General features: G+C 34.3%; 3 protein-coding genes across 3 annotated transcripts; 1 reads left to right on the forward strand and 2 right to left on the reverse strand.

The window, feature by feature from the left end:
- Positions 1 to 7,488: 7,488 nt before the first annotated feature.
- Positions 7,489 to 8,406, reverse strand: LOC108328493 (protein MAIN-LIKE 1-like). The gene has a single exon (XM_017562370.2). The coding sequence runs from the start codon at positions 8,404 to 8,406 to the stop codon at positions 7,489 to 7,491; it is 918 nt and encodes a 305-aa protein (XP_017417859.2).
- A 1,053-nt stretch (positions 8,407 to 9,459) lies between these two features.
- Positions 9,460 to 11,513, forward strand: LOC108328482 (uncharacterized). Its single transcript, XM_052880646.1, has 2 exons — positions 9,460 to 10,363; positions 10,696 to 11,513. Exons 1-2 carry the CDS (start codon positions 9,460 to 9,462, stop codon positions 11,511 to 11,513), a joined length of 1,722 nt encoding a protein of 573 aa, XP_052736606.1.
- A 7,713-nt stretch (positions 11,514 to 19,226) lies between these two features.
- On the reverse strand, positions 19,227 to 20,570 carry LOC108334377 (endochitinase). Its single transcript, XM_017570192.2, has 3 exons — positions 20,086 to 20,570; positions 19,837 to 19,984; positions 19,227 to 19,729 (listed from the first exon to the last, which is right to left on the reverse strand). Exons 1-3 carry the CDS (start codon positions 20,540 to 20,542, stop codon positions 19,360 to 19,362), a joined length of 975 nt encoding a protein of 324 aa, XP_017425681.1. The 5' UTR covers positions 20,543 to 20,570; the 3' UTR covers positions 19,227 to 19,359.
- Between the last annotated feature and the right edge of the window lie 5,680 nt (positions 20,571 to 26,250).

A 26,250-nucleotide genomic window follows, 5' to 3' on the forward strand; every position in this document is an offset into this window, starting at 1 on the left:
TTTCATTCTGCAATTCACTGTCATTTGCAGCCATGTTTTCTATTAGCTCATGAGCTTCTTCTGGTGTCTTCCAACGGATATTTCCTCCAGCTGAGGCATCTAACATCAATTTGGTTTGGGATCTCAATCCTCCCAAAAACATGTTGAGAACGGTAGGTTCATCAAACCCATGAGTGGGTGTCTTTCTCAGTAGCCCTTTGAATCTGTCTCAGGCTTGACTCAAAGTCTCATTAACATCCTGCTGAAAAGATGAAATCTCCTGTTTCCCTTTGTTAACCTTGGACTGTGGAAAGAATTTGTTGAGGAATTTTGCCACAACATCCTCCCAGGTAGTGAAACTATTTTCAGGGAAAGAGTTTAGCCACATCTTCGCATTACCTCCCAAGGAGAATGGAAATAAGCTGAGCCTTATTGCCTCATCTGGCACTTGATGGATCTTTACAGTGTTGCAAATTTCCAAGAAAGTTGCCAAATGATTATAAGGATTCTCGTGTGATAGGCCATTGAATTGATTACTTTGCACCAGATGGATGAGAGCAGGCTTCATTTCCATGTTCACAGCATTTACCCGTGGTCGAGCAATACTATTAAAGTGGAGCGGTCCTGCGAAAGTAGAGTAATCTTCCAAGGTGCGCCTTGCTTGTCTATCACCATTGCCATTCATATCATCACCCATATCCCCCATTTCCTGATTAGCTGTGGAAGAGTTTGGTTGCTCAGAGATTACAGGTGCGGGAGAAATGTCTCTCGAAGTTCTGTTTTCTCTCCTTCTTCGGCTATTGTTTCTTCTTGCTGTCTTTTCAACTTCAGGATCCAATAGAAGAGGTTCAACTGATGGTGTGCTTCTAGTACGAATTTTTCTCTGCATTCACTAAAAACAACAATACTAGAGCACAAGATTAACTTTAAGATCACTAAAACAAATTTATTCACAGTATAAAGAATATAAAAATAAAGCCTAAGTTGGTTAAGAATTACACAACAGTAAAGTACTAAAGCCGAGTCCCCGGCAACGGCGCCAAAAACTTGTTAACTCTTTGGCAAGTGTACCAAATCGTTCAAAGTAATAAACCGGTAAGACCGGATATCGTTTCCCAAGAGACTCGTGTAATACTTTAAAACCGTATAATAAGTTAACTAACTTAGACTAAGAATAACATCATTTTGGTATGATTCAAGTGTAATAAAATTTACATTCATAAATATGCAATAAAATGAACGTCTTAGAGGCTTAAAGATTGAAAATGGTTAATGGATAATGAAACAATATGGATGAGATGTTGGAGAATGATTGTAATTACTACGCTATCATGCAAATGCACATTACTACTTCATCAATTGATTGCGTTTGTCAACCTTCCTACTATACTTAGACCCAATTCCTTGGTAGAAAAAGCCTAGACTCACTTTTGCAGTCCCAATTCCTTGGTAACCTAGAAAGTTCATCTGCATTACAATTAGAGGTTTATGACAACTAAAGGATCAAGCTCCATTCCTAGATACAATCTCCTATAGGTGTTAATTCCAGTTCAAGATCCACACAATATTTTCCAATATCTAGCAAATCTTAAAATCATGCTATGGTTGATCAAGTCACAACAAGCTTTAAGAGAAGGAAATTAAACACTCACAATCAAATGAAAAAAGCTTAAATTCATTAAAACTCAAGTGCATTTACATGAAAGTTTCGTAACTACATCATTCCCCAACAAATTGAGATTAGTTCTCCATAGTCATGGAGAACTTGAGCTTACAATGGAGAAAAATGGAAGAATGGGGATCCAAGGAGGAAGGATGGAGAGTTTCCACTGCCCAAAACCAGCTCCCTTAGGTCTGAAAATGGTGTTCCAAGCTTTAGCCGCCAAGCAGGTGCCATCCTCAGTTACAGAATGCTTTAAATAGATCTAGGGTTCCAGGTCAGCAAAGGTCGCGCCCGGGCGCCCCTCCTCAGTCGCGCCCAGGCGCGAAGCTCTCGCAGAAGGTCGTGCCCGGGCGCCCTCTTTCTCGCGCCCAGGCGCGGAGCTCGCGCAGATGGTCGCGCCCGGGCGCCCTCTTGGTCGCGCCCGGGCGCGAGGCTTGCGCAGAAAATGTATCCTGCCTCCTTCTTCTTGGGCGCTTAGGCGTGAACTTCCTTTCCTGCTCCATCAGATCCTGCTTTTGAATCCTTTTCTTGCTCCCATTCTTGGTAAATACAGTACTTCTCTAACAGCTTGCAATTCGCCTACAAATTTGAGGAATTAATGATGAAAACTTGTATGTAACGCTTAAGCTAGACTTATTCGCAAACTTAGATAAAAAGGGAGGATTAAACATGTTTCAAGCTTAAAAAGGGTAGATTTGGTACAAGAATTGGTTCAAAGATAATGGTAAAAATTACCATTATCACCTTGTTGCAATATGTGACTTTTAATCAAAGTTTGCAATCATCTTTAGATTGTTGAACTATAAGAAATTAGTTAGTTTTTGGATACTAGGGGAGAGGTTGCAACTTGGGTAGAATTCAGAAATAGGTTTTTGGAGAGGTACTTTCCAGCCAGTGCTAAACAGGAACGAGAAAGGTAGTTTCTAGCGTTACGACAAGGAAGTATGTCAGTGAAGGAATACAAAGAAAGATTTGAGTATCTAGCTCGATTCTATACTCAGGATCTTACCGAGGAATGGAAGTGTAGGAGATTCGAGCAAGGATTCCGTCATCAGATATTGAAACCATTAGTTCATCTTAAAATTATGGATTTTCCGGAACTGGTGGAGCAAGCTTTGGTGGCTGAAAGACTAGGCGAGTCAATGCGTGTAATGAGAAATCAGAAAGGCAATTTGTCGAGGGACAAGCCTCAAAAGAAGCCATATTGCAGGCCACAGCAGGATAGGCAGCGGGTGCTAAAGTGTTTTGAGTGCGGTGGAAATCATCTCAGGAGAAATTGCCCAAAGCTTGAAATTGGGAGGTCGGATGAGAAGAAGTGTTACCATTGCCATAAGTCTGGACATTTTGCGTACTCCTATCCCGAGAAGAAAGCAGTTAGAGGGACCCCATCACATCAAAAGTTGTCAGGTTAAAAGCCGGAAGTTAAGGTAATTTTATTTAAGATACTTGTTTCTTGTGTGGAAAAGGTGTAAGAGTGCTTTTGAATTTAGGAAACTAACACATCACTTGAGAGTTAGAGGATTGTAAGAGGAAGAAGTATTCATATACTTGGCTGAGTAGTAGCATAATTTTCGAGGACGAAAATATTTGGAGTTGGAAAGAATGTAAGACCCGTGAAATAAAAATATTTTTTATTTTTATTTTTATAATTTCTAATATTAAATGTTTAATTATGATATTTTATTGGGTGATAAACATATTTAGGAGATATATGACAATTAATTAATAATTTTTTTATTTTAATTTTTGAAATGAAAGAAGAAAAAAATTTATAGAAATCTTCTTGCACTATATTGTTAATGTGATATTGTTGTCTTAATGGTTAATATGTTTGTCCAATTTACCTTTTCATTGTGCTTGCATGGGATTATTTTATTTTGGGTTTAATGATGGTGGGGTCCGCTGGGACCCACAAGGGCGTGATTTTCTTTCCTACACAGAGGTTTGGTTGTTAAGATTTGCTTGGATAATATTATTATTTTGGTTCTCATATATAAGCGAGGAGAGAGAAACGTATGTTATTTTTCACGAACAGAGGGAGGGAGAATTCCTTAGTTTATTTTGGTGCGTTGCATGCAGAAGTAAGGGTTTGGTCTTAGGTTTTAAACAAACAAATAAATTAAAATAATAAAAAAAAAACACAAAGTGTTATTTGAGAGAGGTATTTAAGTAGGTTTAGGGTAAAAACAGTAGGGGAGGATACCCACTGCAGCCGTGAGAGAAAAAGCACCAAGAAGATCATAGTTGGAAGCAGCCGTGTGATGGTGGAGGGTTTTTGCACGAGAATGGGCAAATTTGCCTCTTATATTACCAAAATAGGCAAAGTCAAACAAATTTACGTAAATGGGGAAGTCGTGGGGGGCCCAAACGACTTCAAATGAAGAAGTCGTGCCCCCTGCACGACTTCACACTGTAGATTACTACAATGCTGAAGTCGTGCACCCCAAAAACGACTTCAAAGGACTATAATCGATTACAGTGTGCTGGTAATCGATTACAACGTGTTGAAATCGTGGTAACCCAGCACGACTTCAAGTTAAATGGGAAAAAACGCACTGGTAATCGATTACGGCAGGTGTGTAATCGATTACCAGGTTGTTTTTGGTGGAAGATTTACACTGGTAAGCGATTACAGGGTCGTGGTAATCGATTACCAGTGTGTTTTTTATTGGTTTATGAAATTTTGTATTGTAATTGTGGTGGATATTTTGAAGTTTATTAAGTGTGTTGATATGAAGTTGTGTAAGCACGCATCGTTGTTGATTACATTGTGATTTATTGTTTTGTATAGGAAGAGTATATCATTTGATTTAATAAAAATAAGAGAATATGATAATATGAAAAGACAAAGTATTTTATTCAATGAAAAGTGCATTACATAAAGAAGAACAACCTAAAATGAAAATAAAATGAAAGTACAAATTGAAAGGCATCTAGGAAGATGATCCACCGTGTGGACCAAAATGACGACGCAGATACTGGATGTCGTGCTCCACATTTTCAACTCTAGCATCAATAGTATCGAATCGGTCACCCATATTGAGCTCCAATTGTTCAAATCTTGCATTCATCGTTTCATTAAGTGTATTGAAGTTGTCGCCAACAAATATTCGGAGATCGTTTATCCCCGTCATGACTTCATCAAATCGACTACGAGGAGGTGGTGGTGGTGGTATGAATAGTTGGGGAGGTGTGTTACGCGGAGGTTCAGGTGGAGGAGAATTTCTATGCACCCATCTGTTGTCAGCATTTCGGATGAGTCCAAATGATTGTATGACTGCTCCTGATATCATCCAATGCCTAGTTGGTGGGACCGATATTTCATCCTCCAGTGGAACTTGAAAATGTTCCAAGATGCGGGTGACCAATGTTGGATATGGAAGTGGAGCACCGTCCCTCAAACCCTTCTTCATCCTATGTCGGATTAGATGGGTCCAGTTGATCTGCTTTGCCGTCATTATAACCCACATAATCAGAATATCTTCCTCGGTTGCCTGTGCAAAGTTAGAAACACGAGGAAACAAAACATGACATATAGTATAATGTAAGACTCTAGCCTCAACTGTCATATTCCCGGCTAGAAATCTAGTGGTGGGGCGATTGTGTGGCAAACAAAATAATTGTCTGGCTGGGTTCATATTAAAATCATTGGCCCAATCCTCACATAATTTCCCTTCAAAGGGCAACCCAACCGAGGGAAGATTGGCTATAGCAGCGAAAATGCTGGGTTTGATAATAATTTGGACATTGTTGACCTCACTTTTCATTGTGCCATTTTCAGAAAATTTTAGGTTACTATAAAATAGACGCACCAAATGAGGATTATATGGACTAAAATCGCAGCAAAATTCATCCAATCCCAAATTTTTTAGCATCCCAAAAAATTCAAAATCATGGGTCTCAAAATACTGCTCATCTAGATATTTTGGCTCAATGATTGGGCGGTCTTTGTACAGTGACAAATACCTTTGGGCTTGTGCAGGAGTTGAAAACTGAACATTGTGGTGTTGAGCGGTGGGTGACGGCGGTGGTGAGGGTGGCGGAGAGTTTTGTGGCGGTGAAGGTTGATGGCGGCGACGTCCCCCACCTGTAGAAGATGCTCCCCTTACTCTTTGCCTTTTCGAAGATTCCGCCATTTGAAAATCCAATCGGTGCAAAGTGAAGAGAATTGAAAGGGGAGTGGAGTTATGGTGTTTTAGAGTGAAAAAGGTGGAAGATTTGGTGATTTTTGGAGGTTGGAGAGGGTGGAAGAACCCTTGGTGGCGCTGCAGCTCGAGTGGTAGGGGTGGATGTGCGTGAGGAGAGAGAAAAAGTTGAATATATAGAGTAGGGTTCGTCGCGTAATCGATTACAGGTTTTATGTAATCGATTACACGATCCCATTGGTAATCGATTACGAAAACCATGTAATCGATTACCCCTCAGTCTGGTAAGGCCCACTATGCAAAATCCTGTAACTCCTATCATGGTAATGTGGTAATCGATTACCGACAGCATGTAATCGATTACCAGTGTGGCTGGTTACACCTAGTTGAAAAAATCCTACAACTTCTAACACTGGTGGACTGGTAATCGATTACGGAAGACCTGTAAGCGATTACCAGTGATTCTTGTGTGTGGAATTAGATAATTTTTGACCTGTTACGTTAAATTAGTTATTGAATGCATTATGTATTAAAATTGGTTTGCATACAAAAGTGGTGTTGAATAAGGTAATATGACGATAATAGTTTATGATGATAAAATTGTTTTTAATTACTTGAAGAGAAGTAAACAAATTACATATTTATAAATAAAGAAGGCAAGCATTCTATCTATGTCCTCCAGTTCCACACGGTGGTCGTCGTCGATGTCGTTGGGCTTGCCTTTGTGATCGTTGTTGAGGTGTGGGATCGTGCGTTGGTTGGTCTTCATCCGTTGGATCACTTTCATTGCACTGTTGAAGGCTTTGATAGTCAAATGTCGGTCGATAGACGTTATGCGAGGATGAAGGGTGTACGTATGAAGATGGTGGAGTCATTGTGGTGGTTCCAAAATAATTGGATGGACCTCCGCTGAACGGTGTGGATGGTGGAAAGGCGAAATAACCACTCTCAACCCCAGGAGGTGTTGGTGTCGGTGGAATGTTTTGTTGAAACCTTGAATTTACAGCTGGATGTTGATAGTTGCCATGGTCAGAGGCAGACCTTTGTGGATCATGATATGAAGAAGATGCACGGTGTTGAGATGGCGGGTGGAAGTGTTCCTCGTGGTCCATGTCATACTACGAAACACAATTTCTAAAAGTTAATAACACAAGATATGAACACTATAATAATTCTTTTTGAGGAAATATTGGACTACCTCAGAGTCCGTTGAATCTTCTATTAAACCAATGTACCGGATGGTATGAGTTATATACCACTGCATATACTCCGATTCATCTCGCAAGTGACCATTTTTCTGAAAAGGTATCCCGTTGAACACACGATTATGCCGGTGATTCCACAATCCAATCCACTGGTGATGGTGTTCATGCCAATTCCAATCAGCGCGTCCTCTCATATCCAATTTATGTTCCTCATCTAGATTCATTGGTGGATGAGGAACATTTTGTCTAAAACCAAACTGTCGCATGACCCGGTCGGATTGTTGGTATTCTACCACAGAGAAACATATAAGTGGCACAAGTGCCCGACATGTCGGTGACACTTCTACTTGAATGAGATGTGAAATTTCAGCACGTCTGTACGGTGTCCATAGGAACTGCATGATAAGAAGTTTTTGGTTTAGGGTATACTAATTAAGCCATCAATTGTACAAAAATTTTATATCACAAAATTTGTTATGTATTTCAAAAATACCTGTCAAGGTGATAAGTCGTCTATTTTCTGGCGAAATTGTTTAACAGTTGTAGTGTCCTGGAAAGCAGACTGTGTTGTGCGACACCATCTTTTCACAAGTGGAAAAACTGCACCAGAAGATATCTCGTGTTCTGTGATTTCAAGTAATTCTGGTGAAAGACATGTTATTCTTTCCCATGCCCAGCACTGTAACAAGATCATGCACCCTCCGATATTGTCTTGGTCAGCCCTAGTCCCGTGATCAAGGGCACGATACAAGCAGGAGAGCGTGGCTGATCCCCAGCTATACTGTGAAACGTTTTGCAGGTCGGCCAATAGGGGAAGATACATCAAATGCACCATGCTTGCAGATGTATCTAGCATCATCACACTGCCAATTATTATCAACATATACGCCCTAGCGTATTGTTCAATAATCTGTTCCGTTGCACGATGAGGCAATTGCCGGAAAGTGTTATTCAACCATGACAACTTGATTTTGTTTCCCCTGACACAATTCTCAGGTGGAACATCTCCTAGTAGTTGATGACAAAATACCGTTAGGGGACCAGAACTGATGCCAGTCACCACCTGTCCTTCAATAGTAAGCCCTAGTTGTAATGCAACGTCTTCCAATGTAATTGTAGTTTCACCATGAGGGAAGTGGAAAGTATGAGTCTTCACTCTCCACCTTTCAACCAAAGCAGTAACAAGGTTGTGACTTATCTCCATACTTGAAGCTTGTAAAATATGGATAAAACCTGCTCCATGTAAAATATTCTTTATTCTTTCATCAATTTCGTGGACATGCTTTGCTAACCAAATTGCATGTCTTCGAGGGCAAATGACTCTTTCATTGCCTTCCCAAATAGACTTGACGATGTGTTTATCTTGTAGACGTAAAAGGGACATATCAACGGGAAGTTGACGGGCATAAGCCATAATAATTTTGTGGGTGAGAGTGGGTTATTGAACCTTTGACAAAGGAGAAGTCTTTTTGGTTTTCCAACTCAGATTTGGTATTGGTAGACTACAGGGATATGGAAGCATAGACCATGCTTAAGGGGTTTGGGTCTTGAAACTGAGAGGACGTTGGGAGAAATGAAATGCACCCTCTACTAATTTAAGTAGAGGAATTGATTCCCAACACTATTCAAAGTCACGGGAGAAAGAAGAAGGAAATGACAATTGATAATAAGTGCCCTCAGAGATTCTTCAACATGCAAAAAAACAAGACATGCATGTGAAAAAGTACAAGTACAACTGAAGGTCAGCCAAAATTAAATGTAGACATGCAAATGAATAGGAAAGTTGGTAGGCATAGTTCAATACTATTATTGGTGTTCAGAGCAAAATGTGAAGCATGCATGTGTCCCCTTTCTTCTCCCACGTAGCCCAATGCATCCATAAATATAATTTACATATTTATAATAAATTTTCATGACTGTAAAAAAAAAATTAGAATAGGGATTTAAAAAAAAATAAAAGTCTTGTAGGGGGTACACGACTTCACCTATTGAAGTCGTGCCACCCCCTAACTTCCCTTTTTTTATTTTTTTTAAATCCCTATTCTAATTTTTTTTTATTCCTTTTTCTTATTTTTTTTAATTCCTTTTTTTTAAAACATCCTGTATGTCTATTTATAATTTAATTAATTTACAAACTATTTTATTGTTATTGTTTAATGTATTTATAATGTATTTTATGAATCACTGGTGTAGGGAAGCTATCAAAGTAACAGTGCTTATACGAAAGGAATAGATGTTATAGTATTCGTACCTTCTAATTACATCAAAGTCTATGTCTAGATCACAGTGTGCAGTGCTAAATTCACAGTCCAGCAAATATTGTTCACTACTTTCAATTTTACATCATAACACACGCTCATGCTTGTGATACGCTATATAAGAAGTCTATCTTCACATTCACTCTCCACGCCCAAAACCTCTTCCACTACAGCTTGCTAACCAAAGTCTTCCGAATATTTCGTAAAAAATGGCATCATGGAACTTGCCATCATCTTCATCGTCGCAACTCATTGATGAAGAACCATTAATATTGGATAACGTTGATGACTTCAGCACGGATGATGAATTAGACAACATAATCGAAGATGACAACAACAACGACGGCCACATAGCACAATCATCTGCACAAGTAATTCCAGAGTTGATTCAAGGTATGCAGTTCCAGTCAAAGGAGGAAACTATTCTTGCATTCAAACATTATCACATAACAAACGGTTACAAATACATCGTCGTTGAGTCCAAACCCAACATTTATGTTATTCGTTGTCTGGAATATCACAACGGTTGTCAATGGCGTCTTAGGGCAGCTTATAGCAAAGTCCGTAAATATTGGGAAATCAAAAATATAGACGGACAACATTCGTGTTTGTCAACAATACTATCTCAAGATCATACGAATCTTGATAGTACTCACATTGCCACGATCATCTCCAATTCAATCCGGACAAACCCATCCATTCCTGTCAAGAGTTTGATTGCCGATATTAAGGGTCGATTCGGATATTCGGTGTCGTACAGAAAAGCTTGGATCGCTAAACAGAAGGCTCTTGCTATGGAGTTTGGAGACTGGGAGGACTCTTATAACCACATGCCGAGGTGGTTGCATGCCGTCAAGGAAGCAAACCCAGGTACAATTTTACAATGCACTGGTTCTCCTGCGAATATTGATGGAGATACCGACGATAATTGCTATATTATGGAAAGAGTTTTCTGGTCTTTCGGTCCTTGCATAGAAGGATTCAAGTACTGTAAACCCATTCTCCAAGTTGATGGCACATTTCTCACGGGTAAATATCATGGAACTTTGCTAACCGCCATAGGTCAAGATGGCAATAGAAATATTTTCCCCCTGGCCTTTGCCATTGTAGAAGGTGAGACAAAGGAGGCCTTGATATGGTTCTTTCAACTGCTTCGAGAACATATTTGTCATCAACAAAATATTTGCATCATCACTGACAGAGGAAAGGGTATATTGTCCGCCTTAAGATCTGATGAAGTTGGTTGGGAATAAGATGGTTTGAACTCTGTTTATTGCATACGTCATCTAGCATCCAACTTCAACACCAAATTCAAAAATCACGACCTAAAAAAACAATTCATCAATTTAGGTACTCATACAAAAATTCTTCTAACACTTATATACTTTTATAATTTTGTTAACATTATTATTCTTTAATTTATTTTTTTTATTACCTTATTACAGCTTACGAGGTGAAGCAACCAACTGTCACAACAAAACTTGCTGCTTTGAGAAACCAATACCCACAACAAGTTCAATGGATAGATAAAATTCCATTACAAAAGTGGTCTCAGGCTTTTGATGGAGGGAGAAGATATGGACATATGACGACTAATCTTGCTGAGTGCACCAACTCCATTTTAAAGGGAGCATGTTCATTACCAATATGTGCTCTCATCAGAACAACATTTGAGAGGACACAATCATGGTTTGTTGAACGCGGATTAAAGGCGAACTCTATGATACAAGCAGGACACCAATATCCTGAACAGATCGCCGACATCATTAGGAAAAATCAACAACAATACGCATATTGTCATGTTCATCGCTACAATCGTGAAAATTCTGAATTTGATGTTCAAGAAATTTCAACACCTCACCACTACCGCCCAGTTCCACTTTCGTACAAGGTCAGTCTAAATGAATGGTGGTGTGATTGTGGACACTTCCAAGCTACTCGTCTCCCATGTCATCATGTCATTGTTGTTTGTGCATTTTCGCATATCCCCCTAACCCAAGTAATCGATCCAATATACAGTCTTCACAACATTTTCAAGGCATACGAAGTACAATTTCACCCAATCCAAAATGAAGACTATTGGTCTCTGTATACAGGTCCAAACTTCATACCAGATCCTAAAATGCGACGCAAGGCATCCGGAAGACCATCTACAAATAGGCTTCATAATGAAATGGATCAATCCAATCCAGATAAGCCAAAAAAATGCTCTTACTGCCGCAACGAAGGTCATCATAGGGGAAATTGTCCTTTTCGCCAATAGTTTTTTCTTAATCTTACCAAATTGTAATCAAATCCATTACTCATATATTACTATAAATATTTCCTAGATATATTTATCTTCTCTTTTCCTATAACATAACTAATACATAACATATGTCAAATACAAAATCATTTTCATAAACCAAACAAAAACTCACTGGTAATCGATTACACAAACCATGTACTCGATTACACAAACTCACTGGTAATCGATTACTCACATGCCGTAATCGATTACCAGTACGTTTTCTGTCTACACATTTCAAAATCTGCAGGCTCTCCATTTCAACACTGTGTAATCGATTACAATTTCATTGTAATCGATTACATGCCCCAGAAGTCGTTTTTTGGGTGCACGACTTCAACACTGTAGCTATGAACAGTGTGAAGTCGTGCAGGGGGCCACGACTTCTTCTTTTGAAGTCGTTATTACCCCCCACGACTTCACTTTTGGTCAATTTTTGCTTAGATCCGTAATAAATTCCTCATTTTTGCCTACTTTGGTGCAAAAGCCGATGGTGGAGGGTAACCCTAATCTCTTTGACTTTTTCTTCCACCTAGAGCGTTGTGAGAGAGTGGAAAAGAAAACCTTCCTGGTACTAGTTCGTGCAAGCGAGAATTTGAGATCTTGAAGGGTAACCATTCGTGAAGGAACGTGGTTGGAGGTGACTAAGGGACCTTAGGGCGTGACAACTCTCTACAAAGCCAAGGTAAGGGGAGTAGCTAGAATCTATCATTGTATGTATAGGGGTTGATTGATAATCGTGATATTATTCTTAAATGCTTTTGGTTCTGCTCGTTCACTGTGTGGGTAAGGTAGCATCTCGCTTTTGGCCTGAGCGTTTACGCGTGTAGGTATATGTGTATATATAGGTATTCATGTGTTATCAAACTTTGTTATGATCATGTTGTGAGTTTGGGGTGTTAGCTGTTTCAGTGATATTGTGGGCACGTTGCCTGAGCCTAGTATTGTGTGGGTGTATCTTCTTTGCTTGAAAAAAAAAAGACGTGTGGAAGAGTTAGTATGGGCTCGGGGTGTGTGTGTTTCAAGAGGGCAGCGGGGAGTGGTGTGAGTTTTGCAGAGAGGTTTTTATTGAAAAGAAATATGAATGTTGGTGCATGGGTTTAACGAAGAGAAACGTGAATCTCTTTGCATGGCAGGGTTCCAGGTTTTACGTGAGAGAAAGGGAATTCTATTTTGGGTTGTTTGAAAAATATTATTAAATGGTAGAAGAGGTATTGATGAGTGAATGGAGTAAGGAATTATGTGTCTATGCGTGACTTCATGAGTGAAGGATGAGGAGAGTGGAATTGGGTTGGATGAATAAGAGGGTCTTTCTTGTAGAATGTAAAAGGGGTGGGTCCCGTAGCATGATAAGTATCTTGGCAGAGGGGTTCTTGGTTGGTTAATTTTGTTTTCTTGTATGCATGGGAATTGGTAAACAATTTAGTGGTGGGACCATGAGTTAAAGAAGAGAAAAATGCAACTTAATGATAGATTTTCGTATTCTTGTGGCACTTTTATTTTTGGGCATATTAGTTCTGCATCTGAACTCACTTTGTGAGTTGAAACTTTAGTATAACTTATGGAATTAAAATGAAAGTGTACGTGGATGGCTAATTAGCATCAATTTATTGGGATGGAGGCACGCTGTGTTAAATCTTGCTTAGAACGTGGGATGTGATTGGATTTTAGTAAAACTAGTAGTGACTCTTTCAGTCGTGTGATGCGGGAAAGAAATTCTCTTCGACCATATTTTAAAAGTTTCAAATATGTACATTTCACTTGCCTCTTAGGGAAACTACAATTACACTGGAAGATGTTGCATTGGAATTTGGGTTTCCGATTAAAGGCGAGGCAGTCACTGTCATCAATAATGGTCCACTAATATTTTATGTGAAAAAGTATTGGGAAATGTTCCTCCAGAGACATTTCGGAGGCAACAAAATTAAATTGTGATAGCTCAATAATACATTTCGATAGTTGCCTCATGATGCCACTAGTGATGTCATTCAACAATTCGCTAAAGCGTATATGTTGATGATAATTGATAGCATATTAATGTCGGATACATCTGCAAGTATGATACATATGATGTATCTCTAACTTTTAGCTGACTTGCAAAATGTGTCAACCTACAGTTGGGGATCCACGGTGCTTTTCTACTTGTATCGTGCCCTTGATCATGGTACAAAGGTCGATCAAAACAATATCGGAGGGTGCATGATATTGTTATAATGTTGGGCATGGGAAAAAGTTACATTTATTTCTCTAGAAATACATGAAGTCACTGAGCAGGATATTGTTGTCAGATTTGTTTTCCTATTAGCGAAAAGATGGTGTCGAACCACGCAGTCAATATTCTACGACACCACTATTATTCAATAATTTCAGCAAAAATATGATGACCTCTCACCCAAACAGGTATTGAACATTTCGTTTCTGTAAGTGTCTTGTTTTGGAATAAATATTGTAACTAATAATACCAATATTGCAGCTTATATGGACTTCGTACAAACGTGATGAGATTTGTTAGATGATTGAAGTCGAATTACCCCCCACTTGTTGGGCAGTAGTGCCTCTCATATGCTTTTCTATTGTAGAATACCAATAATCGCAATGTGTGATGTGTCAATTTGGGTTTCGACAAATCCCATCAACCCCAATGAATCTAGATGACCTACATAAAGATGATACGAGAGAACGCCCAGATTGAAATTGGCATAAATAATGGATTGCATTATGGAAAGACTGTCACAATCGTGTATTTAACGGGATAACAACAAAAATGGTCATTTGTGCAACGATACATAGTATATTCAAAGGTATATAACTCATACTATCCGCTATGTTGCTTCGATTGAACAGTCAATTTGCATTTATTAATGTTTGTTTTTTCCTGACAAACTAATTTAAACATTGTATTAAATAGTATGACATGGATTATGAACAACAATTTCTACAACCACAACCGTACCATGACCCACAAAGGTCTTCTTATGATCATCTGCACTATCCATCTTCATATTCAAGCTTCCAACAAAGCATCGCACCCACATCATCTTATCCTCAGATTGGAAGCTTTTACTGTTATTTTCCACCAATAACATTGTTCACTATAGGTCCTTCAACATTTAGTGTGGGTCGTTTGTATTTATTTGGAACCTCGACAGTGACTCCAGCATCAACATACCAAAACGGTATTGACCCACCATAGATTTTCAACTGCAACAACAGTCGATTGAAACTGAACACAGTGATGAAGATGAAGACACATAGACTCTCCCACCACAACAACAAAGACAATGGCAACGACAACGAAGACGACTAACTTGTGGTACTGGCAAACATAAATAAATAGGCAGTGAAAGTGGGAAACAATTGTATTTAATTATTTAGTTTTTATAATGAATAAAATATATCAACATTCCTCTCATATGAATATTATGTCATTTTCAATGAATGCATTTTATTTCACACATTTTGACTATAAATAGAACCAAACATTTCCACAATCAATGGGTTTACAAAAATGTTCCTCCTCCTTTTCAACGCCATGGTGCTAAACATCCTGTACAACAACCAGCTCACTTTCTTCAACAACAAACTTCTTCACTTGATGACATGATGAGGGGGATCAATCATGCGAACATTTGTTGGGGATTATTTCAACACTATGAATGATAGTATGAATGCTAGATTTAAACAATTGGAGCTAAACACCGGTGACCGCTTTGATACAATTGATGCTCAAGTTGAACATCTAGAGCACGACATGTTGTATCTGCGACATCATTTTGGTCCACATGGCGGATCTTGTTCATAGATAGATTTCAATTTCACTGTATTTTCTTGTAATTTTATTTTTAGCTTTTTCTTTTCTGATGCATTTACAATTTAATAAAATAGTTGACATTTTCTTTATCACTTTGTTTTATGTTTTTCATTTGTATTTACATTTACAAAATGACACATCCTAAACATAATAATACATGTCAATGTCATCAACAACCATGTGTTCACAAACAATAACATACACATATGTTAAAAAAGTATGTTAATGTAATCAATAAACATAACTTACATAAATTGACAACAACCATTAAAACACAACATATAATCTTCTGGTAATTGATTACATCATGGTGGTAATCGATTACCAGAGAGTTTTTAGACATAACCTGCTCGTAATTGATTACCATAGACATTGTTTATACAAAGTGAAGTTTTGTCCCCCTGCATGACTTCTGCACATTGTAAATGATTACAATGCTTGGTAATCGATTACAACGCCTTAAAGTCGTTTTTAGGGTGCATGAGTATAGAAGCACAACTTCTTCATTTAGGGTTTAAGTTTGGGCATGACTTACCTACTTTCTTAACTCCAAATTTTTTTGCCTAGTAATTTGTCTTTAAATTTGCATGTATATGTATAAAACCCTAAATAATTGAAAAAACAATAAAATTTAATTTAATTTATTAATATATTATTACAAATAAAAATCTTTAAATTCTATAAAATTAAAAAATATTCTTGTTAATATTAAATAAACAAACTAAATTATTTAATTCAAATTAAGTATAACTAATTCAAATAATTATATAAATAATTAATTAATTAAAATAAAACGATTAAATTTAAATAAAATGAAAAAGCTATAAAACAAAAAACCATTATATATAATTCAAAAATATAAAACTTAATCAAAATATAATTAATTAATATAAATATATGTCTATCAAATAATACAATCTTACTAACAATTTAATAAAAAAATTATAATAACAAAAAGTATGAAAACACAAAAAATTTAAACATAATTATTTTCTAAAATAAAACATTTAAATAAAAATATATACATATTAGTCATCGGTTTGCAAAAGGCCTGTATTGGATGTCCAATACCCATACGACCTACATTAGATATCCAATGAAGCCCGACATCTGATACATGTCTTTATGCGTTTCTAAATTCCGCCAAATCCAATTTACAGATCAAGCAATTCTATCCTACAAAACAGGTTCTAATCATCCACTTTAAACATCCAATCTACAAACATGCAAAAGAAATTTAAGAAACCAAAAACGCGCCAACCTTAGAGCACCGAAAATGGACAACAAAGAGCAAGGAAAGAAAAATGGAGTAACGAAGACGAAGAACAGTGTGCCTGAATGCACCAACAAAAAGAACCTCAACTTGTTTTGAAGAAGAGGAAGAAGTTGTTTGTGTGCCTGCGAAAAAGGGCAAAGAAGAAGGAGAAATGAAATCCGAAAATGAGGAAGAAGAAACTGTTCGTGTGCCTGTGAAAGAGAGAAAAAAGAAGAAATGAAATTCAAAAAAGAAGCTATTTCTGTGCCTGCGGAAAGAGAGCAACGAAGAAGGAAAAATGAAATCCGAGATAGTGAGATAGGAAAATGTGAGAGAAACCCTAAACTTCTTTTAAGTTTTTTACAAATTAAAAACGTTTTTAATTAGAAGTGAAATAGATATTTTGTTAAATTTTAGAGTCTTTTTAGTATTTTACAAATTAAAAACGTTTCTAATTAGAAATGAAATAGATATTTTGTTAAATTTAGTAGAGTGGAAACTCTTGGAGATGCACGCCCTGTCTTTTAAGAAGTATTTTATAGCATTCAAATGAATATGCGAAGAAGCTGTCTGTTTGGAAATTGTATGTTAAACATTAAGGTGAATAATAATAATACAGAATGAATTTTTAGAATATAAGCAAATATAAAAAAATGTTTTGTTCTATCATTACCCATATTATAAAATACTATTCATTGAGTCAAAACTTTCTTGATTTAAACTTGTGTGTTACGCTGATGAACATGCTGAGTCCTTTATTTTGTCTGCACTTGAGTCGACAAGCGACAACCTCTTACAAGTGACTTTAGTATTCAACGACGGGACGTGTAGGCAATTCCTCAAAGACCAACAATATATACAAAAGTCTTTCAGATATGTTATAATTTTTGTGGTTGTCCCTCACATTTATTCTTTGATTATGATATTTTCTTGACTTGGCTAGTCAATGAAAGTTGAGACCCACCACCCTTACGTGAGGATATATATCTTGGAGGACTAGGAATAGAGAAAAATCCACTGTATTTTCCACTTTTAGTTCAGAATCTTCCTAGTATAAATTTTGTTAGGGCTATGATAACATTACTCATTGTGGGATAATAATTCACGCACCAGATATAAAATTATTACATGAAGAAATGTTAATGCTACATCTATAATTTATATAAAAGATTATAATATTTAAAATTCATTAGGATAGTGTCTTGAAGACACTAGTAAGGAAATTAAAAAGAGAATTTGTTATCTAAAATTCTAACATTAAAAATTATAAAAAAAATGTAATTATATTGGTCTCGATAAAATTATTCTGTTTTTTATTCTTTACTTGTGTGTGAAAATATTTGTCAAAATCTTAGTTACAATAATTTAAAAGAAATGTTAATAATTTTGGTATATTTCATAATTATTTAAGAGTTAAGATCAATAACAATTTAAATACATATTTTTCATATAATTATTTTCAATTCTTTTAAGGTCAACAGTCAACATTGTGACAAAATATACTCAAAGTTGACAATTTAAATGTATCTATATCTCCTTCCAGACTTAATTTGTGTTTGGATAAAAGGATAGATTTGAAAAAAGTGAAAATTAGTAAATTTGAGAAAAAAAAAAGGATGAGAGTGAAATTTTTTAGATTAAGGATGTTAGGAAATAAAAAAATTTATTATTCTTATATGTCCCAATTGCTACAAATCTTATATTGAAATAGAAAATTATAAAGTAAAAATTTACAAAAACACTCAATTCAAAACCCAAATAAACCCAGAAAAATGTAATACTATTTTTTTTCTCCCTCTCTCATTTTATATTGCAATGAGTAATAACTTTGTACACAGCTAACACAATGCAAAGAATATAACCCTTACATCTTGTTTTCTATATTCATGCAATATTTTTCAATATATTGGTGTTTACATATTTTTCTCTAAAAACAATACCCTTCTCCACCAAAATGTTTTGTTGACTAGTTCTAACAGAAGGAAAGATAATGAGAAAGGCACTGAAACGAGAGGAAAATTTATAAATTATTTGATTAATGTAGATGATTGTGAAAGTTTATTTTAATTATTTATTTTATTATAATAAAAAATACAATTATAAATATATCACAAAAATAATTGTTTATATTAAAAGTAACTGATTATATTTATATTTTTATTTATTAAATACATCAATATTTTATTATATTTATGTATAAATTAAAAAAATTCCCCCATTTTCGTGTTTTTGAATGAAAAAAAGTGAAAATGCATATTTTTTCGATATTAGCGTTTTTTATTTATTTTCGCATGTAGAAATAAACAGAAGCTTAGAGAATTGACGTTGAAATACTAATCATCATAGCACTGATTATAAAAATAATAAAAATAGGATTTCATTAAATAAATTATATTAATACATCTAAGTTATTTTCAGCTTATTACAAAATCCAATGGAAAAAGTACATATATTTGATTTTATATTCATTAACAGAAAAATATGTTTGACATAAATTACGTTTGTAAGCAATTGATATGAAAAATGTACAGTGACTTGTGTGAGAAGATGGAGAAGGACGACAAATGTTCTTTCATTCTCTCATATTCTCTTATAATATAAGGGATTCTGTGAGTTATTATCATAGGTAAAGTTAAACATTTTTATTTAATCAAGATAAGATAATGGGAACTTATTTAACAATAAGCTTCCCATTCCATATAGACCATTCCAAGTCCATTATTACATGCAACATACTCTCCATATAAATCATTTGCTTAAGCAAATGGCCTTTGACTGTTACAATCTAAGTTTCCACCGGGGTTTATTCCCATCAGTTGACAGTACTTTTGGTAGAACCCGATCCGATCTTGGACCCGATCATCCTGCCCGTGCCCGCATTCAATCCCACCATTGATTATATTCGTGATCACACCGAACCCGGGAACCCGACCTGCTGAAGTGTCTGTACTAGATGGTGTCCATCTTCCAGTGATCACATCGTGGCTTGATGGCTTGTTATCTTGTGCAGTCATCCAAAACCAGAGGGCTGTTTTGAAAGACACAGTTGCATCTGTGGCCACTAGATCCGGATTGTTTGTCAAATCTAGATTTAGTGCTTTACCCGCTTTTCCATAGTTGTAGTTGCTTTAAAAGGGTAAACATGAACCGCATTAATCAGTCGTAATGCTATACAGAGATTATGCAGAAATGTTGTTGAAGGTATTGAAATGATACTGAAGTTGACAACTTACTGTGTGAGTTGGATTGGTCCTCGTCCATAATATTTTTTACCAGCAGCACATGGCCATCCTCCACCGTCACAATAAACTGCCTGGTTTTGTTCATTGATAAAACAGTACCCCCACGCGTATGGACCATCTGGTGCACTCCCCCACCCTCCTACACAAATCAAAACATTCAATTAATGTGCTCAATAAATTCACAGTAAGAAATTTAAAGCGTGTAATGATGGTGATCTAATGAAATTATGTTGGAAGAACCTGTGGTTTCGTGAGAAGTTTGGGCCAAGAAAGCAGCAATCTCCTTCTTGCGAGTGTTGTCATCACCGGTTGTGCCAAAGCCACTGAAAGAGCGAGCTGCAGAAATGAAAGCGTTATAAGTGTAGAAGCCGCGCCCAGCGCAGCGTCCATCGTTTCTGTATTTAAGCATTTGATCGAAGAGAGAAGAGCTAATGAGTCTGGTGATATCACCACCGGTGCTAGGTGTTGGAGTTGGGGTTGAAGGTGTAGGTGTAGGTTTGGGGCCAGATTTACACTGACTCTGGCAACCTTCTCCACAATAGGAATCTGTGTCACCACACCATCCAAATTTGCTGCAACATAACCCATTTGGGCACACTGCTCCACCAGCTTGTTTACCACACTGTTCTGCTGTGGCACCAAGCACGAATGCTAGCAACAAGCATAGCATCAAAGAACAGAGTTTCATGGTACCCATTTTTGTTAGAGAAAAGGTTTGTATGATCTGTTGAGCTAGAATGATGAAGATATTTATAAACGAGCTTTGATGAGACTGATTGTTTTTTCTTTTTCACTTAGTTTTCAAAACTGGCTGCTGCTTCACTGTACTATTTTGTCTACTACCACTTTGCGTGTGTAATGTATCTTAGTTTGAAGACGAAAAGTACTGGTTATTACCAATGGATGTGCCTAATTTTATCATAATTAACTGGATAAATTTAGAAAAAAAAATTATACCATTTGACAATCTTTAAAAAAGTAAAATATTTTTAACAAAAATTAATTTTATATTTTTAAAATAAAAGGGAAAGATACTGAAGAAAAAAAAATATTTTACACTATTCTACCATTTTTTTTATAAAAATAAAATAATCTTAACAAAATTTAATTTTATATTTTAGAAAAAGAAATAATGAAAAATTGTATTAAATGGATGTAAAAAAATTATGGTGTGAAAATACCATTATTCATAAATTTATCATGATATTAACACTAACCATGTTCTACCAAAAGAAGTCAATCCATCATTATTTTGAGGAGACAAAACATAGACATTGTTTCAATTTCCTTCCACTTTCACCCATATTTTGCTTATTCATACAAGAAAAGTTTAATCGGTGGAATAACTTTATAAAATGTTATATTCTGTACCAATTACCATCATGAGCAACGGATAAAACTTGTGCTTAAAACTATAATATAATGTGCAGTATACACAAATCCTCACCTATTAATTTGAAAAAAAAAACTAGATAAATATTTTAGTCATATTTATTATTGAAATAATAACAATAAAAACTCTAGAAAGATCAAGTCATTGTAAACAAATGTAAATTTAATATATAACTAATACCTAAAACCATTCTATGAAAACCACAATTCTAAATCACAAGTTATAAGATTCTTTGATGAGTTTTTGGTACTTTCTTTATGTGAATATATTAAAAAATATATATTTTAAAATATTAAAATCAATGATAATCGATATACTTTGAAAACTAAAGTACTAAAATCTCAACAGAGAATCCGTTAATTGTCGAATGTTCCTTATTTGTTCTATTGTCCACTTGATCAATGCTTCCTCGTCCCATAATAGTTGTAATATAATATTTATGTAACATTGGATAATGAAAAACTATAATTGATTTTACATGCTGCATTAAAAAGCTATAATACTCTTTTTTTTCAAAAATCCTCAATTTTCAATCATTAAATAAATATACAATACAATGCATCACTCAATACTTATCCTTCTATAGTCTTTATGTCGTTTATTACGTTGCAATAAATATAAAACTTATTTATATGAAGAAATTGTTATAATTAATAACTAACATTGTGTTCTTGAGAATTAAAAAATTATATAGTTACTTTTGAATAAATATAATGCTTGTTCTTGATTTTGTGGTGAAGTTGCCATCAATAATATTAATGAACTGTGTTTATAATGTGTGTATATGCTTTTACATAATTACAGAAACTAAAATATGCAAAAATATTTGTTATATTTATGAATTAGATAACATACGTGTAGATAAATTTCTAATTAGAAGAAATGATAATTTTGATAATAATTTAAATATTATAATAATTTATAGGAAAAATGTAATGTGTTATAGACGAGTATAATTGATTCCCCACTAGGTTTCTTATTTGTGTCAGACTTCTTATGACAATAACATAATTACTAGGAATTACCACAATGCACAAATATTAACCTTTTTTTTATAATTAGAGAAGTTTCATTCCTAATTGATTTAATGTTAATACCAAGGTTAAGGTAGGAGTTGTTCTGATTTGATTTAATGAGGAAATGAAAATAAATATATAGGTAATTTTTTATTTATGTTGTGTTTATTATAAGGAAATTTATGTTTCGAAACATGTTTGGAAGAAACATGTTTATAAAGACTTTCATATGTTTTGATTGGAAAGTAATTTATTTTAGTTTGTTATGATTTTTTTTATCAAGTTTGGAAAGTCTTAAAGTGACATTAATGCTTGCGTTTTTATAATTATATACATTTCAAAGTTTTTCATATTTTTCAAAAAGGAAATTAGTTTGATTCATAGAGAACAATATAAGGTTTAATGTTATATTTCCACATATTTGTTTAGACTCTCTTTTTTTTCATAATAAGTTTAATTTATCCATCTTTCATGAAATATAATTTTATCGTGGATTAAATGTGATATTCCCATTATCAATGGACTTTCATGTATCACCTAACGATATCAAAGTTGATAATTATGTCTATCAAAGTTGATAATTATGTCTATCAAAGTTGATAATTATGTCTAATATGATCTTATTTGAAACAATGCACAAATATTGATTAACTTGATTACACTCTCAATTTTTCATTTGAATTATTATATTTCTCTGACTTTTTTATTTATTTGAATTGTATTTTATAGTAATATATATGGTAAGATTTTTAGAAAATAGCGTATGTATACAGAGAAGAGAATCTCCTCTTAGGTTGTGATCAAGTGACAAGTTTTAGTTGATATGCGATTTTTTTATTTTTAATTTGAACTATCTAAATAAATAATAGTGGAATTGTTAACTTTTTATAATAAATTGTTTTAAAGATACGTCCATAATATATTCTAATTAGTTTAGAGTAAGAAAAATAACTCAACAAAAATTAAGATATTGATCCATTACTTTGTAACCTATAGATTCTGGTTACATGTATATTTTTTTTCAAAGGAAATAATCAATTTGAAAACTAGTCCAATTAACAATAAAAACAAATATAAATAATAATAATAATAATAATAATAATAATAAAATATAAATAACTTTAAAAAACTTGTAAGACTCCTAAATATCGAAAAAGAAAATTATAATGTACGAGACTAAACACTATGTTAGCACACATTTGTCTTAAAGTAACGAGTTTTTATTTTATTATAAAGAAAAGGGATAGGTTCTAAAATGGTGAACTCATTTTAGTGTAATTTTGTATTTGGATAACTAATGCTGATTGAAAAATAATTCATACCAATGTTGATTGAAAAAAAAAATTGACTTTACATATTAATACAAAATCGATAGAAAAATAGTTTTATCAATATTTATAAAAAAAATCCTAATCAATATTAGCAAAGAATTAACTCTAACTTACATTTTAATCAACATTGATTGAAAAAGAAAACTCTCCACTAACATTAATAAAAATAATCACAGTTAACATTAAAAAAAATCATGTTTAACATATACTAAAAAACAACACTATCCTATATAATTCACCCTTAATAAATTTGTTATTTTTTTTACATCTCCTAAAAAAATAATCTGTTGATGATGATTTTAAAATAGTTACAATAGACTTTATCCATTAGTTGCGAAAACGATATTGAGTTAAAGGTATCTCAAGGACAATAAAAAGAAAGAACACATAAGTTTGGAAAGAAAGAAACACATTAATCAAGATTTTTAAATTTTTATTTTCTTAAGAACAATTTGAATTTATTAATTTGATTAATCAAATTATTCTATAAATGTTATCTTTCAATTTTTTTTAAGTTTCTTATAAAAAATAAATTATTTATAAAACTAATTACCTTCTAAAATTTCTCAACTCTAAAAACTATATGTGAGAGTAAAAAGTCGTATAAAAACATATGAATATTCTAAAGCTAGCAACTACAGACACGAAAATAGTTAAACTTATCAGTTCTATTCTAATCATTGAAGAGACATAAATTTAATTATTTTGAGAGATAAATTGACTCGGTCCATAATCAAAATAGCCTCAAATAAATAAATAAATTTCAAAATATTGTTATTTCAACATTTAATTTTTGAAAATATTCCAAGATCGTCTACCATTATTCTCTGCACAATAGATGGAATACATTGTATAAATTGATTATTTAATGGTAGTATTAGCTACGACTTGTTTGAGAAGTAGGACAGACAAGGTCAAATGTGGCTGCTAAGGTAACACTCTGCCGTATGAGACATGACACAACAATGCAATACAGCTATTGAATGTTTTAGAATAGAAATTTCAGCTTAAATACTAACTTTGAGTTTAAATACAAGATACAGTGATCAACTAAATATTGTCCTTAATTAATTATTAATCATGCTCGAGTGTTACTAGGTAATCACTCAAGTTTTAAGTGAAAATTACTTATCTATAAAGTTAATACGCTTTGCATCAACATATAATACCGCAAAAAAAAATCATAAGTAAAATTGACACTAATAAATAAATTAATCAATGCCGTCGAAAACAAACATAATTTTGCATATGCACACAAGCAAAAGAGTTTGAGAACCATCATATAAAATCTGGACCTGAATAGTCAAGATTTCATGGCAAGACTTAGTCTTCCTTCATTTTCTTTCTCATTATTTCTTCATGGTAAATATCAATTTTCTATTTCTCGTCATACTTGCTAATTTTTGTTCTTGTTTCATAATTTATTTATTATAATAATGGTTATTAATTATGTTTGATTTAGTATTCATTCCCCTTTTATTATTTTCGTATTATTTTAGATTGCATACTACTGGATTATTATTGTAGTAATACTTTTTTTATTAAGAGTATAAAATTACGTTACTATTAATTATGATTGTATCGTACAGTCTTTTGGGCACCACCTAGGCCAATTATCCAGGGTCAATTATCAGGTTGATGATCCAGGTTGACCGTCTGGTCGATCATCAGGCCAATTACCCGACCAATCATTCAGACCGACCATCCAGGTCGACCACCAGACCGAGTGGCTGATTACCCACCAGGCTGATCGACCACTTAGGCAGACCACCAAGGCCGACCACACGGTTTGATTATAAACGATAATGACTCATTAAGCCCCTAAAACATATTAAGGTGTGATTGGGCCGTCATTAGGCCAACGAAAGGTAAAGACTTATTACGACTAGTATAAATAAAAGTTTCAAGTATGACTTTGGGATAAGGATGTACTATATACATGCATTACTTGCTTTTTCAACCGTTCGGTTACATTAGCGTCGGAATGTCTTTGACATGTACCCGCCCACACGGCTTGGACAAGGAGGAGGGAGAACGAACAACGTAACTTGGAGGAAGGAGGACCACCAGGAAGCCCGTCCGCCCTGCGTGCCAACTGGAGAACCACTAGGTAGCTCGTCTGGCCTTCAAGACAATCTAAAGTGCTTTGAGTATGAGACTTTCAACCGTATGCCCAAAACAATTATTATATCTTTTATTATTGTTGTTTATATTTATTAATAGTGTTTTTGTATATACTATTAAATCCATGTTTCTATATTATTTATTTCTTCCTATTGTGTGTCGTGGGATTTGGTGCATGGTATGTAAAACATATGTTCAAATTATTAAGAGACTATTAGGATATTTAAGAATAGAACAGTAAATATGAATTTAATTGTACCATGAAAAATATTAGATATATTTATAGAGTTTCTAAACTCTATGAAATATGGTTATAAAATAAAAAATAATGAAAATTTACTATGTTTATAATAAATTCATATATAAGAATATTAATATATTATTTAACTAAATTAAATATAAATTTTGTTGGGTATACTTGGTATAAAAAGATATTTATGACATAAATGTCAAGTATTGTCACGCCCCAATAATTACTCCGCTGAGTCACCACTGTGCTCTCATTAATGCACCGTGACACGCACACCCTTCCATTAAAACG

This window comes from Vigna angularis, chromosome 1 (genome assembly GCF_016808095.1).
Source record: "Vigna angularis cultivar LongXiaoDou No.4 chromosome 1, ASM1680809v1, whole genome shotgun sequence".
Classification (NCBI taxonomy): Eukaryota; Viridiplantae; Streptophyta; class Magnoliopsida; order Fabales; family Fabaceae; genus Vigna; species Vigna angularis.